Source organism: Microplitis mediator, chromosome 1, assembly GCF_029852145.1.
Source record: "Microplitis mediator isolate UGA2020A chromosome 1, iyMicMedi2.1, whole genome shotgun sequence".
NCBI lineage: Eukaryota > Metazoa > Arthropoda > Insecta > Hymenoptera > Braconidae > Microplitis > Microplitis mediator.
The window spans coordinates 23,160,175-23,178,485 of NC_079969.1; the positions used below are offsets into that span (position 1 = coordinate 23,160,175).

The following is an 18,311-nucleotide window of genomic DNA, read 5'->3' on the forward strand; positions in this document are numbered from 1 at the left end:
TTTAGTATAGTAGGGTGGTGAAACCTTGCACGTGCGGACGAGCAATATACGTTTCACGGCGGGGTGGTTCAGGATAACGACGACCAACAACGTGACGAGCCAGTGGATTCGACGAGACTAGTACGATTCTAGTTAACTGATTTTACTGTACTGGTATAAGTACAATGAGTTATTGTTATTTCTTGATAAGCGTACAGGGTATATACATCTCTATAAATTAGTACAGATTTTATTGTCTAAGGAGATCTCAAAGTTTAATAATATATTGAATATTTATTTTAAACTAACTCTGTAATTATATAATTACATAGCCAGTGACAATAGTGATCACTAAATTGTGATAAAATATTGTCGCGCGATGTGTAAGTGAAGGAATGTAACATGGAGAGGTCCATTGAATTCAGTAAAATATTCTGGCAACTCTACACAAATTTGTTAATAATTATAAAATTTTCGACGCAGAACTCAACTTATTAACTTTTGAATTTCGCAACATTCAGTATCGTAAATTTCATTGAGTTAATTCTACATCATTGTTTTACGTGATGTTTTAACGTAAATTTGAAAGTTTGTGCATGAGAGTTAATCAGTAAAGGAGCTTTGAGAGAATGGTAAAGGTCGTTGAAGCACGTAACATGTAGTTATACATTATAACGCTGAGAACTATAAGAGAATCGTTGGATTATACCAGCAAAATTGTACTCTAAATAGTAAAATGCATTTACATGTATACATGTTGGTTAAATTTAGCAGTGCTTGTATATATAGGCAGTTGCACCTGGTACTCGGTGAGAAGCACGGAGGTGCTTGTTAATGTATCCCAGTTACTATTGTACATAAAGATAAGTCCCATGTTCCAGGCATTCGCGGTTTCATTATTGCCAATTACGTCTCACGTAACTGCGTCTTTACCATTTCCACATGTTTTTATCTCAATCTGTTCTTCTTACTTATATTTTATCTTTTACTACTCATTCAATGATACTTCATTATGATACTTTTGATAAGTATCTCGGAAATTTATACTCTGAATCTAATCCACGCTGTATCAAATAGAATTATTCTACATGGTAAGAAATATTTTGCGGATATCACTATGCCAGTATGGGCTCGAACGCCATACTGTATGGTATCGAAAATTTTTATAGGTTATAAAATTGTATGCATAGATGATTCAACCATTGCGGGAATAATAACATTGGCAATAGTTGTCGTGGACGCCACCATGTCAGTATGGCCGTATCCACATTGCTTCGGGCCGATAAACCTAGTCTAACGACATCTGTACAGTTCTGGTGGTAATACGATAGTATACATTGATTGACACGACAGAAATTATGGCGGGAAAAACTAGTAGCATTGTGCCCTTGGCATTGCAGTATAGATCCCAGGCCATGCTGTTTCGCCGTGCCTGCTATGCATCCGTGTGAGCAATACAATAGCTCCAGTACTATATAGTAAATAACGCCATACAGTATGGTATCGAAGGTTTTTATAGGTTATAAAACTGTATGTATAGATAATTCGACCATTGCGGGAACTGTAACATTGGCCATAGTTGTCGCGGACGACGCAATGTCAGTATGGCCGTCGAGCCCATACTGCGTTGCCGTATCCACAATGCTTCTGACAGATAAACCTAGTCTAACGACATCTATATGGTTTTGGTGGTAAGACGATTAGCATTGTGCCTTCGGCATTGTAGTATGGGTCTCAGGGCCATGCTGTTTCGCCGTGCCTGCTATGCATACGTGTGAGCAATACAATAGCTCCAGTACTATACAGTATAGTGAATAACGCCATACTGTCTTGGAATATTTGACATACTATTTTAGTATCTGTCTTGAAAACATACCAGCATGGTATTGAACGCCATACATTTCTTACCGTGTAGTATCGCCTTTTTTCTCTACACTAATAAAGTAAAAATCTAGATGCTCGCTAAATGTGCTCGCAGTACTATATGGTAATTCTTGCAAAAAATATCTAGTGTGCAGTAAAAAATTTTGCTGTGCAATTTATTTATTTTGCAGAGTGTAAATAAAAAAATTCAACTGCTAGGTGGTATTTAAAAAAACTGGCGATATAAATTCACCGATAGTTTTCCGGTTTATTCAGTGCCCATAGATTGTCAAGTACTGAGTGAAAATGGAAGACAAAAAAAAATAGTAAATAAAGAAGTATCCACGTAGAAAATCGAGCGTCTAGGCGAATGACTCGGTTAGATTGGACAAGAGCTGTATGAGATTCCACAATGACGTTTGAAATAAATTGTTGAAACGTGTTACAGCCAAGCTGTGGGTACCAGGAATGCAGCCTATTGGCTTGTGTGATGCTAAAAAAAGCTTTAGCTTTTTTTCAGTCGATGCTTTTTACTTTATACAGCAGGCGTGAATACAATTGCATTTCTTAAAGCAGCTTTGTCAAATCGGCCTTAAAATATTGATAAAACAATGAACTATTTTGTGTTATTCTGTCAATTACGATGTTTTGAATAAAATTTGAAATCGAATAACGAAATACAATTTATGATGGGAATAAAATTGTTTTACGAGTAAATAATTCATTTGAGGTTATCTTAATCTAAAATGAAGAAGATAATATTAAATTTGTGAAGTAAATTGCCGTATCCTTTAGTGAAACGATGCATACTAAATGCTGACCATACCAGCAGAATAGATTTCCTGACAACAGTCGTTCTCTAAATCTAATAATAAACATTCCCACAAAGGATCCCTTTTGCATGCAAATGCCAACATTGAAGCATACGACACAGAAAGCACGACCAAAAGTTTCAGGTACGGGAAATCTCCCTCTGAGTTCAACGGATTTCATCCCGCTGTACGCGCATTTGTATTTCCTTTTCTGTTTATTTTTATTTTATATTTTGTTCCTTTTTTTCACTCTTTCAGAGCTTCCTGGTTTCTCCTGGTAGTCTCCAATGAATCACTAGATTCAATTTACCAAGCGATAAAATCGCCCGTTTTTCTAGGCGTCCGACTTGGATAAATAGACGGACTTTTTTGAATGGTTTCGACCAAAGAAATCCTGTCTCTAAACGACTTACTTTTACTTCTTATTTCTTTATATAAGCAACATGAATGTTCCCTTTTTGCAGCCTTAACTTTCTACCCCTTACACTTTCGACCTTGCGAAAATAAGTGGTCGATCTACCCCCTTCAAACTTGAGAAAATCTTAAGTAGACTATTTGAATTCAATCGACGTGCACAAAACTCTTGATTCCATTGTCTGGTTACAAAGTTCATTCCTACTGAGTCTGTAAAGTCAGACACACTTTAAGCATATAGCTAGTTACTTCCGAATAATTTATTCCATTATTTACAATGGGTAGATGTACTTTTAGTCGGTACTAAATTTTACACACCAAGAAAACTAATGTGACTACACGTGAAAAAATCTTTATACAAATTTTTATATCGAAAATCGATATTTTTTGAAATACTGGATTCAAACTTATGAATTTCCATCAAAATTTATAGAATTTTACAAAGTTTCATGGAATTCGATTAAATTTCATAGGATTTCATATATTTCTTGTAAAAAAATTTTATACAAATTTTATAAAATCTTCAAAAATCATTTTCTTAGGACTGGATTCCAATTTTATGAAATTTTACCAAATTTTCTCTCGTGATATTCTGTATAGGGGAGGAAGAGGCGAAACGGGGTACTTAAGGAAATACCAAGTTTGTGAGGACTCAAATACACTAAATCTTTTTGTTTTTAATGATATTCAAAGTAAATTAACAATAATTTCAGTTGCCGTTGAAACAAAAAATTTTTTACTATTGCGGGCAAAATGGGGTACCCCTTTAAAAAGGTGAAAAAAAAAAAATTTCTGCATATTAAATAAAATTGATTAAATCAAATTTTTTTGTAAGTAATTTACATAAAGAAAAATTACATTCTACACAATTATTGGATGCAAAGGAAGAAAAAAAAATTTTTATTGGTTTTTATCATAAAAAAAAAGCCATTAACATTTTCCGACTGACACTCGATTTTTGAAAGAGTGATTTTGGAAAGTTTAAAAAACATTTAAAATATAAAAATATTTTTTTATAAAATTTTCGGGGTACCCCGTTTTGCCTACCCCCCCCCCCTAATAATATAAAATATTACAGAATTTCATACAATTCCCTTAAAGTTTAAGAAATCCTATTAAAGATTTTTTCGGGTAAAGATAAAAAAAAAAAACAATGAAATTCGTCGAGTCCAATTACCATAAAAAATACAGAATTATAATTATTGCTTTTTTTTTGCGTAACCACTACTACTTACACCGTAATTTACTTAATTAAAGTCAAGTGGCTCAAACGATTTATTAAAAAATTTATTTTAATTTTTTTTCTAGAAGTGGAAAATAATTATTTTTCTGTTATCCATCAAACTAGTAAATAGAAAAAGGTCGACGACAGTAGTTCATCACTTGGAAGTACTGTCCATTGGTAGAAGTGTAATCGATCCAAATGCTATTGCTCGTAAAATAAAGATTTGGCCGCAATAGTAAGAGGGTAGGCGTGTTAGTCCGCATTGAAGAGCAGACATGGGGTACACGGATGAAGGGTCGGCGTTACGGAGTGTGTCTGTTAGAGGAGGAATATCCCGGGGATTTCTTTCCTTCTCTGTTTTGCTCATTTCATTCACTCTTACTCTTTCTGACTTTCTCTCGATACGCTCCAGTATCCGCGGTAACAGAGGGTCGGTTCGCGTGTGCTCGTTTTGAATACTGATTCTCGACGGACGCATACATTATCCAACGGATAAAAGACATTTGCATTTTGATGGACCGCACCGAGTGCATTTGACGTTTCGTATGCATTCACAGGATGCGTAAATGCTGGCTTTGAAGTTATCCCTTTCTCATTGACTTATTTATTACTTGATATATTGACTCTTAATAGTGAATACCGTTACACCATTTTATTTCACATTTTCGATAAAATATAACCAAATGTAAACATATGAGTGTACATAAATATAGTTATGTTTTGTATACATTTATGTATCGACAGATAAGAAATATAAAGGCATTATTTTTTTCTTCTTTATACTTATTACTTTCTGAGACACTATAAGCCGCTTTACATCTCAACGTCTTATTTTAAGGTATGATTCATTAAATTTTAGATTAAATAATTTCTGTATTTAGCAAATTGCATTTTTTAATGAAATCGAACGAAAAAAATTAATTGGAGAATTGAAATTTAAATTGTGTACGTCTGTCTCAGTTATTTCACTCGACAAAGGTTAAATAGAAACGCAGCTATTATATGTAGAGGGCGGGAAAAACGGACCACCCCGAAAATTTGGTGCCACGACCGGTTACCCTCGACAAAATAACCCCGACAAAATAACCTAGAACAAAATAACCTCGTAATAAAATAGCCTGAAAAAAAAATGACTTTGTTATAAATTAACCTGAAAAAATTTACATAAATCTATAACGATAAAATTCGTAATTGAAGGTTATTGTTGTTCGGTTTATTTTATGACAAAGATAATTTTTTTCAGGTTATTTTTTTCTAGGTTATTTTGTCCGAGGGCAATTTCTTACGGAACCAAAAATTTGGTAAAATTTTTTTTTTCCAACAGTTATTTACGGCTCTTATCGTTATTTTTATATAATTTGGAGTATTCCGTCTTTTTTTTTAGGGATTTTTCAGTAGACGCAATGTATTTTGCTGGCCACGAAGAATACATATATACTGTACAAAATGACCGGGGTAAGTCCAAGCAGTGTAGGTGTTAAATTTCAACACCGAAAGCGGTGTTAAAATAACGCCGCCGCCGGTGTAAATATTTTTTACCGGTGTTAAATAAAATTTCCCGGTGTTAAAATATTTTCCTTAGTGTGCACGCATGTGTGTTCATGTGTTTTTGACTGAGTGCGCGTGTGTGTATGCATGTGTGTGTGCGTGTGCGCTCGCGTGTTTTAATGCGTGTGAATATATTTTTTGCGTTTTATAAGCTTTCCAAAGTTAGTATTCTGAGCGCACGCAGTTTACCCCGCCTTTACACCGGTTTAACACCGCCGAATTACGCCTCCTACACCGGTGTAATTTTATTTCAACACCGCTCTTTTTACAGTGTAGTGTCTTTTTCTATATTTAAATTTTTTATGTTATTTATTTCCAATAATTTTCATAAGAAACAAAATCATTTTCATTTTTGTGGAGGGTAGTCCGTTTTGCCTCCCCGAAAAATTTTTATATGGCAATTGGAAATTTGGTATAATTCTTTCAGAGGAAGTCAAAAAAAAAAAATTCACAGTATTCACATGCACAAAAATTTTTCCTTAGCACCGTTTTCCCCGCCCTCCCCCTATTCTATTTTTAATTATTGAAGAACACTCACCATAAGATTGTCCATTCTCTGCTTCAATGATAAACTTTTGAATTATCGGCTGACTTGATATTTTCACTCGTACACGAATTAATTATTTATATTATTTTAATAAACAGTTTTACTCACTTATTTTAATTAACATAATTTCACTCACACAATAACATTCACACGATTTATGCGCGAACTCAAAAGTCCAATCTTCATTTCTGAAACAAAAATTTTAAATTATGGTTAGTATATTGTTCCAAAAAAAATATCAGTTCATCTGAATGTATATAAGAAAAACAACCCTCGTCTCCTGTTTTGTAATTACGCAATTTAACCTCTTATTAGCTGAGCTAGTCTGAGATTAACGTTAAAAAATATCGGGTCTCTTTATAATTTAATAAACTTTCATATTATTTGCTATCTTTAAATTTCCTAAAATTAATTATTATTTATTTACTTCAATTACTTAAATATTACAATATACCCGGTACAAAAAGTCCAGATCTACGTTGATCTAATCAGATCTCATTAGATGTAAATTATTTTTTCCAGAGTAATTAAATTTCATTTTATTTCGTTTACTTTTAATTATTTAATATTAACAATAATTAAAATAAATAGAGTGAGGGCAGGAAAAAAAGTAGAACCTCACCCTATAATTTCCATCGTCTGGTGGGGAAAAACGCCTATCCCATAACTTTAAGTTAAAATTAAATTTTTTCCTCCCATGAAATATGATAGTTGTTTCAATCTTTTTAAATAATCTCATTATTTTTTTCATTGATGTTATATGTACTAATGAAATTATAAAATTTATTTATGATACTCTGTTATTACTGCGTACGATGACTCAAACATCAAAGCAGAGAAGTAACAGAAGTTCCAAACCACGTGGAAAAAATTTCGGGAACGGTTCCTACACAAAAATAATTATGATTGCAATAACAGCAGCTGTAGTAGGGGTTTTTTTTTGGTTTATGTCTTTGTAGGCTGGCCTTGTAATATTCGGTGGCCTGTAGTTGAGGTCACTACAAGTTAATGTGCCAATATTAATTTATAATAACCTCAAATACACGTGTAGTTACGCCAACTACCGCCATTAATGTTTACTGCAGTACTTAGGTGTCAGTACTACCCTATAAAAAAAAATTAATGTGGGATCGCACAAGAACCCGTAGGAATCCATATAGAAAAGTATGGATTTAAATAAAGTTAAAAATTTTTTTTGAAATAAAAAAATTGTAGTTTCGGGTACACAGCTACGGAAAAAAAATTGAACACAAATTTATCGATGGGTCTATTAAACACTCTTATGATAAATGTAATGCAAAGTTCGTGTAAAATAATTTATCATGGAAATAAAAACTTTGCTAGTACAAAATTTTATTTTTCGAAGCGATATATGTAACATTATTTCTAAAGCCAGGATGGATCGACCGGGTTCGGAAGAGGGCTGAAGCCTCGAATGTTGAAAAAAAAAATATTAGTCTCATCGGTAGCGGCAGAAATGATAGCATACGAAAACGAAATCCCGAGAGACAGCTCTCGGAATATTGGGCTTCATGATACTAATACCTAGACTCGCTTTCAATCTCAATCGGCTGTGAGATCAACTAAAACTGCTACGTCGTGCATTACTTTTTCTCTTATGATGTTCAGTTATAAAGAAAAAAAATATATATGGCCATAAAGACATGAGAGAAAGAAAAAAAATTACCAGTTAAAAAAAATTGAGGAATAAAAAAAAATGAGATCGTGAGAATAGGAAAATTACTCCCTTGACACGGTACGATAGGATGCGAGATGGTTGAAATGAAAAGGCTCCAAGTTAAAAGTTTAAAGCCCAGAGGAAAACTTGAGAGAAGCTTTGCAACTTCGACGATCTTTAAATTGGCACAACTACTAGTAGCTTTCTTAATGTCAGGCGAACCATATATAGCCCTTGTTTAACTATGTCGATCTTTTATTTCGGCTCTTTAAATCTATCCTCTAGTTGGCAAAAAAAACTGTTACGTTGTAAAAAGCAGCGGTAAAATGGACTTATTTTATCACCACTGCGGTGTTAAAACGGACACACAACGGTGTTGCGGTGCTACTTACTGGTGTTATCCAACCCACGTGAAAAGCCTATACAAAAAAAAGAATCGGGCCATTACTGGGTCGTGAATGGCGCCCAATTATCAAGCATCGGCCGAAGATCGGCTAAATATCGGATGATAACGGTGTGCCAAGCATTGGCCAATCGTGGCAATCAATCATCAGCCAAAGCTTGGTATCGATCATCAGCAAAGAGCACTCGATCAAACCATTGGCCAACGATCGGCTGTTAATTGTACGCCATTTTTACAAGCAAAAAGCTGGCTGTCAATGATTCACCATGCACGGGCCAGTATAGTTAGCCATTTATTGGCCAATCATTGCAAACCAGGCATCGGCCGATCTATGGGAAAATTTCAAAGCTCGGCGGCTTTGTATGGGAGGGTCTACATGCGGAATAAATAAAAACAATATTCAGTTAAAATTACGAAATTATCATTAATTGAGACAAAAATAATTCATTACCTATAAATAAGCAATGTCACTTTTACTAAACTGAAGAAATTGCATAAATTTTTGATCACTTATCAAATTAAATATTTAGAAACAATGCAATGATTACTTCTATTATCACTCTCATGTTTTTCATGAGGTAATAACTGAATTAAAGATGATGAATCAATCATTGATAACTTTTTATTATTTTTTCCACTGAACTAGTTTGCAAAGAATTATAAAAATCTGTTTCCCATATTTTGCACCATAACATCAAAATGTAATTAAGGACAAATTTTCTTTCGATTTTTCCATAAATTTGGAAATTTGTCGTACTATTAATTTTTGAAACACAAATTTTTTTTTGTATTCGAAATACAGTTTCACTTCTGATACTTCAAAAACTACTTTTGTTTTTAACACCACTTAACACCGGGAAAAATTTAAACACTGTTTCAATAACGTGGACTAACACCACTTTTTTGTAAAGTATCAAAAACTATTTTTACATGGATTCAACTTTAACTTATACTACAAAATTTTTTTTTGAGACTGAAGGATGTTTTTTATTAAAATTCGATCAAATCAATGAATTCTACTTTAATTACCAAAAGTTAGTGTGCTTTGGATTTACGAGTTTTCTCTAATAAACGATAAGTATAATTCAAACGAACAAACGGACTCGGAATAATAAGTGATTCTTTTAACATTCGTTACCAAGCGATTCACGGATTTGAGGCGTGTCCGTTATAGGAGGGCGCGGTCAGTTTTTTCGTAATGTCCGGAAAAGATCAAGTGTGGATTGCAAGTGGGAAGAAAAATTGATGGTAGGATATTAAAAATAAATAACTGGCGAGAAAATTAAATTAAAAGGAAAAATAAATGAAATGAAAAAGGTGGAGTGTTATAAGTAAAAATAATAAATGGTAACAAAAAAATATATATATTATATCATTAATTACATTCTTTGCCAGCCTCATCTCTCTTAATTGTATACTGACGAACATCTCGTTATGTAACCCTACACGACTCCTTCCCCTTTGAATTATTCACCCTTTTCGTTTCACTTGATGCTGCAAAAAGAATCGACAATGCGCTCTAATTTGATGGAAACGAAGTAGAAGAAGAAAGAAAATAAATTTTAAAATTTATTAAAAAGGATGAAAAAGTTTAAAACAGCGAAAAGTTATTTGAAAGAAGAAAAAAAATTGTGCGAGATTCTTTTTAAAAAAAGTTTCTATGTACAAATCAAAGCACACATTGTATAGGTAATGTAAATTCAAGGTAATGCTATTAATGTCGTCTAGGGTTATTCCACCCCCTTAATTCTTCTCACGGTGCATGTAGAAAGCAAACCCCGACGGCGCGACGTCGCTTATTGTACAAGCCGTCTGCACACCCTTCGTTCGTTTACTATATGTATTGTAGATTGTAACGTCGATTTTACGGCGACGGTGGTAACGAAAAAAAATCTATATCTGGAAATAACATTCATGAGTATATTGTTACAGATAATTATTGTAAATTATTGTACGCACAAAGTGGAAGAGACGGAAAGTTAAAGAAAAAAAGTTTTATTGTAGAAAAAGAAGAGACAGGACTTGGAATTGTACAAAGAGAGCTGCGATGCCAGAGGTTATGATGACGTCTTTTGTACTGCCAAAAGAAATGAATACGGTGTAGATATTTTTTCTCTCGTTCACTTGATATTACTTTTTTTATTTTATTAAAACAATAAATATTTTATTAGATCTGTATTAACTATAAGTTTATTTCGAAATGTAAATAAAAAGATTTTAATTTTAAATTTATAAACAGAGATTTTTAAATTAAAAATTTTATGAAAGTAAGTTGATTTTTTTTTAGAATATATAGAGAGAAGACAGGTGCAAAATATCTATTGAAGAATTTTAGTTTAATATCAAACTAGCCGATATATTTGATCATGATTAAGTAAAAAATTGATTTTTCAGTTGATAAGTTTCAAAATTAAGGGGTAAAGTAGACCTGCTACGAAAATGAAAATTATTTTTATTATTAAATTTATTTATTTATAACATAAAATAATTATTTTACTTCTGACAAAAAATAATATGTAGAAATAAAATCTAAAAATTTTTTATCGTGGGTCAACTGGCCTCGTTCAGTCAATTTTTACAGGTACACAATTTGGCTCACAATAAAAATGAAGACAGAAAAATAAATTTTGTTGACTTTTCGTCACGTGTCTAACTTACCCCGATCAGTTTATTTATACGCGTAAAAAAGTTACCTCTCTATAAACACCACACGGTAAGAAATGCATGGCGTTCAACACCATGCTGGTATGGTTTCAAGACAGATACTAAAATGGTATGTGAAATATTCCAAGACAGTATTGTAACGAGTCACAGAAGTATGGCGTTATTTACTATACTGTATAGTACTGGAGCTGTTGTATTGCTCACACGTATGCATAGCAGACACGGCGAAACAGCATGGTCCTGGGAGCCATACTACAATGCCGAGGGCACAATACTACTAGATTTTCCCGCCATAATTTCTGGCGTGTCAATCAATGTATACTATCGTATTACCTCCAAAACTATATAGATGTCGTTAGACTAGGTTTATCGGCCAGAAGCCATGTGGATGGGCCTGACGGCCATACTGACATTGCGGCATCCGCGACAACTTCTGCCAATGTTACTATTCCCGCAATGGTTGAATCATCTATGCATACAATTTTATAACCTATAAAAATCTTCGATACCATACAGTATGGCGTTCGAGCCCTTACTAGCATAGTGATATCTGCAAAATATTTCCTACTGTGCATGCCAAAATTTTTTTTATAATTTTTCGGAGTCAGCCATTACAAAATTGGGGATCATCTTGCCCCCTCCTCGTATTAAAATACTATAAGTTTTACCATAAGTGTAAAGAAAAAAAAATTCGACTGTACATTAAGCTACGCTTCTTTTATATAATGCACCCTCACGTATGTTTTTTTTTATTCCTATATATAGTGAAGTCGCAATTCTCTTTTCCCTACCGCGAGTGGTTCGCGGCAGTTGTCGTATTTCCGGCGGCGAGGCTCCCCCAAAACAGAAAGGCTGCTTGCATTTTTGAGTCCATCCTCGTGTGAGGACAATAGTGACTAGACGTCCTACCAGACGACCGACAATTCTCTTTAGTTTTTTTTTACATCTCACCCTTTCACTTGCGGCAGTGCTCTCACCCTTTACTCTACCTTAGAATGCACGAGTCGCTCTTTTCACTTTTAACTTCCCAAGAGTGTCGTCTTTAACTGCACCATAGAAATCTCGTCTTCATCTCTTCTCTGGTTTTAAATATTTAACTTTTAAATCGCCCAAGTGTTTAAGTTTTATTTTCAATAATTTATTATTTTCGTCGACTAATTTCTGAAAGCCGATAGCAGCCAGTGTAAGAGACGTAAAGCTGGAATTATGTTGCGAAATTTCGTTATTCACACCTCTAAAGCCTTTTTCACGTCGAGAGGTACGTCGTCCGGAAACCCGTTGAGCTCTTTTGTCTTCTCATTTTCCTCCCTATACTCTTCTTTTTCATCACTATACCTCCATCTCTACGTGTTTCCGTTTAGTACTCATTAAAAAAAAAAAAGAAAAAAAATTCTCCCATGTAAATTTTATTATACCATAGAAATATATTCATGTTTTATATATCTCATTATATGTATTGTATGTAAAAGTATAAATTCTGCGTTATAACATACAAAAGCTATTATATCTTTTACTAAACATTTTATAAATTTTTATTGTTCCTCTGTAATATTTTTATTCTCCCTTTCTATTGAAAGGATGATAAATAAGAGAAAGTAAAATTGCATTAGATGAAAATACTAAAAGTATAAATATGAAATAATTGTTAAAAATGACTGTAAATATAGTAAAATATATTTTGACAGCTGTGTAAAAAAATGAACGACAATAATGGGAGCTATAATCGGTTGTCACGCGTAAAAGGGAATATTAGGGATTGTCGAGAGAGTGAAAGTGAAAAATCGCACTCCTACCACTTACAATCATCTCTATAACATAAACGAGCTTCTAACAACTTTACGATCCCCTTACTTAAAACTTTTTACACGTTCCGACGCCTCTGATGCATCGTCGCGACGAGAAGTAAATATTAATTACTGTAATTTAAAATTTTCTAATAATGCTTGTTATTTAGTATTTATAATAATTTTTTTTTTCAATATAAGCTTAGTATGTACTTTTTTTTTGCACGAATAAAAATATGCTCTATCATCGTATTCTCTTATATTAAAGACTGAACTGCCACCAATATGTCAGAATGCCGGGATAAAATCTGTTGTTGAAGAAGATTAATAATAGAAATAGAATCTTACGATGGTACAGTTAAATTGTACATCGAAAAAAAAAAAATTTTTTGGCGCAAGAAATATTTTGCACTACGAATTGAAGACTAAAATTTTCTTAGGCTTGGAAAAAACTTTTTGGCGCAAGAGAAAATTTGATTGAGGCCAGTAAAAATTTTTTGCATTAAGAAATCCTTTTTTTTTGTGTATGTATCAATGATGGAGATCATAAAAATTATCGAAAAATTTAGACCTGAGTATTATCCGGGATCAAAAAAATAAAAATGTGTTTTCAGTCAAAACTTTGAAGAATTTTAGCAACTGAGTTTAGGAACTTTGTAGAATTTGTCTAAAATTTCTAAAAACTCTTTACAAAAATTGAGAAGAAAAATTTTTGTAAAATCTACTACTTAAAAAAAATATCAAGAATCAAAATTTTAATTCCAAAAAATGGCATTCTTTGAAATGATGTAAAATGTAAAATTCTTTAATAAAAAATTTAACATTCCTTTGCTGTTGTATACTATTTACACCTAAGTACCGAGTTTCTAGAAATATAGGGTAAAGGTACCGTTTTTGGCCACTTTAGGACTAATTTTGAACACTTGAAAAATTTATTAAATATGCAATGACGTAATTCATTTTTTAACTTTTTTCAGACATACTTCTATCACACAATTGCACTATAAGGGGTAAAAAATTTGGTACAAGAAATTACGCTAAAACGTGAAAAAAAAATGTTTGTAACACGTGTATATATAAAATTATCAAACTCATTGTTGATACATTTGTTCAAAGCAGACTATACTTTTCCACTGTAGATATTGCAAGATCTTGTACAACAGTAAAACGGTAATCAATCATAGTCTGAGTGTATATTGAGAGAGCGAAAAGCCTTTGAAACTCGATGAAAGATCATACATCATAATCTCAATGTTTTATGCATCTCTCCATTGCACCCAAGCATTATATTCCATAAAATCACTTGATACTGAAAACATGAGATGGCTAAATTTATCAATGTTTCATCATCTTTTCAATGAGTCACTAAAGCGTTATTTTCAGTCATAAAAATGATAAGTAATAAGATTTATCATAACGTCTATATATACATATACGTACGCATACTTTTTATATAAATAATAAAAGGAGAAAAGAAAAGGCGACAAAATGTCTTCCCTATAATAGGAATAATATAGGAACCATTTCTATAATATTATGGGTACTCTCTAAACATGAATTAGTGAAAATAAGTGAATATTCACTAAATTGAAGTGCAAACCGAACCACTTTTTTCAAAAAGTGGTTAAGTTGGCACTCAGAATTAGTGAATATTCACTTATTTCACTTATTCATGTTTAGAGAGTAGCATCCTCATAATTATAGGAACTGTTCCTACAATTTACGGTCGCAGTTCCTATAATTGGTGTGCCGTCAACTGATCTCAACAATTTTATACCACGATAAATGATCCCTTCAAATTGATACCACCAACATCTGATCCCATCGAAATTCAGTTGAAAATGATGAAGATGATGGTTTTGAAAATGATGATAATGAAAGTTACGAAAATCTTGATGAAACTGATGAATTAGAAGATTAGTTTTCAGTTGGACCAATTGTCAGTTGGATCTAGTCTGTGGGATCAATTGTCGTGTGATCACTTGTCGGGGATCAGTTGTCTGAGATCAGTTGTCATGGAACCCTTATAATGGTATAGAAAAAAATTTCATAAAATTATGGGAAGCGTTCCCATAATTTTCTTTCCGTATACTATGCAATAATTTGTGTCCTGGCGGGCTAAATTACTTATATGAAACATTGGGCTTCGGCAAAATACAAAAACCCCAAAAATTGATTTTAATTTTGTAATTTTTCTGATGGGGGCATACTACTGTCCTGTTTCAAAATTTGGAGATCTGTCAAAAACATGAAAAACCTATTTTCCAGTTGACCATGATAAAATGCACTAATTACTTCAATAGTAAACTAACAAAATTCTTAAATGTTCCGTCTCACCCCCCGCTGCACAACAGAAATAATTTTCCATTCAATCTTTTGGGAATTATAAAAAGTAAAATGATCACTTTAATGGTTATGAAAGCGTTTGTATGTCTCTTTGGTTATTCGACGGCACTTAAAAAGTCGTTAATAACTAATGAACTGCTAGCGCAGATGAATGTTCAAACGAGCTTTTAAACTGTACTGAAATACAATTAATTATTCTTACAAAACATGGTGAGTTTTTTGATTTATCAGAGCCGAGAGTATTTTATTACTTCTCTCTCTCTATACATTAATGTTAAAAGGATTACGATTTCATAAAGCACGCACATCAACTATATAATAAATGTACTCAACGTTTTATTAATCGATAATTGATATTCACAGTGTTTTAAACATGAATGACTAACACTTTCCATTATAGGTAATCATAAATTCACAGAAAGCTTAATAAACTCAATGTGACGTACTCACTAAACTATCATTACATTTAATAATCGGATTTTGAATGGCTAACGCGAGTGCATATCTCTGATATCGTAAGCTAACTAAACGTGATAATTTCGAAATTCAATGATCTATTAATGGTGTTCTGAAAAAAAAACAGTGTTCAAATGAACTGATGGCGGTGTAGCTGTACACTGCAACAAATTTGCGGTGTGAATGTCCATTGAATCCGGAGTGAATGCGAAACGGGTGACTGCGTATTTATTTATTCCCTTTGGAGTGAAATTCACTCCGAAGGGGAGTTTGTTTTAATATTGAAACTCCGGTTCAAAGTAAAACTTACTTCTAAAGGGGGTTTATTTTAATATAAAAACTCTATATCGGAGTGAATCTGGATTTAAATAAAATCCAGATCACTCCAAAATTACTCCGCTGAAAAAACGAACTCCAAATGACGGAGTGAATTCGGAGTTATATAAAATCGTAATCACTCCGAATTCACTTCCGATTTTTTACAGTGCAAAATAAGAAATGTCGCTTTTATGAACCTGAACAAATTGCATAAAATTTGGTGCCGCGACTGGTTACCCTCGGACAAAATAACCTTGACAAAATAACTCCAACAAAATAACCTATTGTCATCTCAGCAAGAGATTGGACTTCGGGTATCGTCGGTTTTTACTCCTACTCTAGATGTATCATGTGCTAAATGTTCTCCCACTTTTCTGTACGCATGCGCAGTTCATAAATGTTTGATAGTGGGGGCAATTTCCGAGGTCTCTTCTCTTACTGGGACCACAATAAAATAAAATAACCTGAAAAAAATAACTTTGCTGTAAAATAACCAGAATAACAAGAACCTTAAAAAATTCACATAAATCTGTAACGATGAAAGTTGTACTTGAAGGTTAATTTTGTGCAGGTTATTTAATAGCAAAGTTATTTTTAACCAGGTTATTTCGTTACGACGATATTCTAGTTCAGGTTATTTTGTTGGGGTTATTTTGTCCGAGGGTAATTTGTTACGGAACCTAAAATTTGATCACTTATCAAATTAAATATTTAAGAAAAACATTATTGAGATTGCAAAGAGACTTGAATTATAAAAATTTGTTTCCCATATTTTGTACAATATCATTAAAATTTCATTGTGGGCAAATATTCTTTAGATTTCTCCATAAATTGGTAAATCTGCCAAATTATTAAGTTTTGGAACAATAAAAAATTTTTTTGTATTTAAAACACGGTTCGATTTCTGATATTTGAAAAATAAAACTACTTTTTTTTGTAACGTTTAACACCGGGAAAATTTTGACACCGTTTTCGGGGGTAAATTCAACACCGATAACCTCAACACCGGAATAGCATGGACTTACACCGTTTTTTTTACAGTGTGTAAAGCTATCTTCACTGACAAACTTGTGAATTTCTTATCTATCAGCCAATTTATTTGATAAAAAAACTTGTGTTCATCAGTTTTGATTTGTTTGTTTTTATTATCTTTTTTTTTTTATTTCGTAGAGAATCCTTTTGTACTATATCATACCCGATAAGAACGAACATGATACCTTTTATTTATATATTTTTTCGTTTTTTACTTTTTTAGATTCTAAAGGATCATTTAATTTCTGGTTAAACAAGTTTTAAGACTAAATAATTCACGCAGTGCTTCGGGAAAACAAACAACGACGAACAAAGTAATATAAAAATAAAAATAATAAAAGTATGAGTAGAGAAAGAGAGTAAAAAAAAAAGCAATACTTGGAAGTGTAATAAAGAGTAGCAGCGACAAGAGAACGAACGTCGACAATGAAGTGAAGCTTCGAGAGATGAAAGAATCGACTACAGCTCTCGGAAAAATTTTGCTATTGGTGGAAAAAAAGTATGAGGTGGTAAGACTTCGATTGAAAGGATGCGTCGCTGTGGTAGATGCTTCGCGATTGCATAGAAAGCTAGACATTTGTATGAAGGTATAAAAAATTGAAAAGAAAGGAAAATATTTTGAAAAATTAAAAATTAAAAAAGAAGGGACTTGAGTTCTCACGCAGCTTATGGATTTTATATTTTTGCGTTATCCATTTTCATTCCTTATATTTTTAAAAGTTTCGCAGGACGTAACTCTTCGCATAAAACACGTTGGGGACGTGAGGAACTTGGTTGTGTCACAACAGTTAGGTCGTCTACGTGACCTCAGAGTTAGCTGAAACAACTTCCATTCCTACGGGGAATTACATCCAACTTGGGAAAAAACGGTTAGTCGATAAAAAAAGAAGTAACCACAATAGAATAAAAAAATATTAAACAACAAGGTAAAAGTATAACGTCATAATATCATATGATATTAACGAAAAAGTCCTTGAGAAATTCGTGATAAGCTGATCCATTATATCTTAAAATAAAAGTTAAGACCATGTATTTTATATAAATTTAGTTCTTGTGAAAAATATAAATGGTGTTATTAATAACCCGCAGTGAAAAAATTTGATTTTGGTTGATACTTGGGCTCATCAACATTCATGCCCAAACTCAAAAGACTGGGCTTCGAATTATCCGACAGAGAAACGCGGATGTAGAATGTCAACCAATGATACGGCTTCAGACCGCAGCCCACACCATCTGCATTTT

At 32.8% G+C, this 18,311-nt stretch overlaps 1 protein-coding gene across 6 annotated transcripts in view; it reads right to left on the reverse strand.

The window, feature by feature from the left end:
* The window catches only part of LOC130664844 (semaphorin-2A), a 453,448-nt gene that overhangs the window by 291,908 nt on the left and 143,229 nt on the right, over positions 1 to 18,311 (reverse strand). For 5 of the 6 annotated variants that reach the window (XM_057465339.1, XM_057465102.1, XM_057465412.1 and 2 more), the window contains one exon: positions 6,377 to 6,576. In XM_057465339.1, coding sequence (XP_057321322.1) covers positions 6,377 to 6,394 — 18 coding nt within the window. In that variant the 5' untranslated portion in view covers positions 6,395 to 6,576. The remainder of the gene's footprint in view (positions 1 to 6,376; positions 6,577 to 18,311) is intronic. The other variant, XM_057465488.1, reaches the window with a different exon arrangement.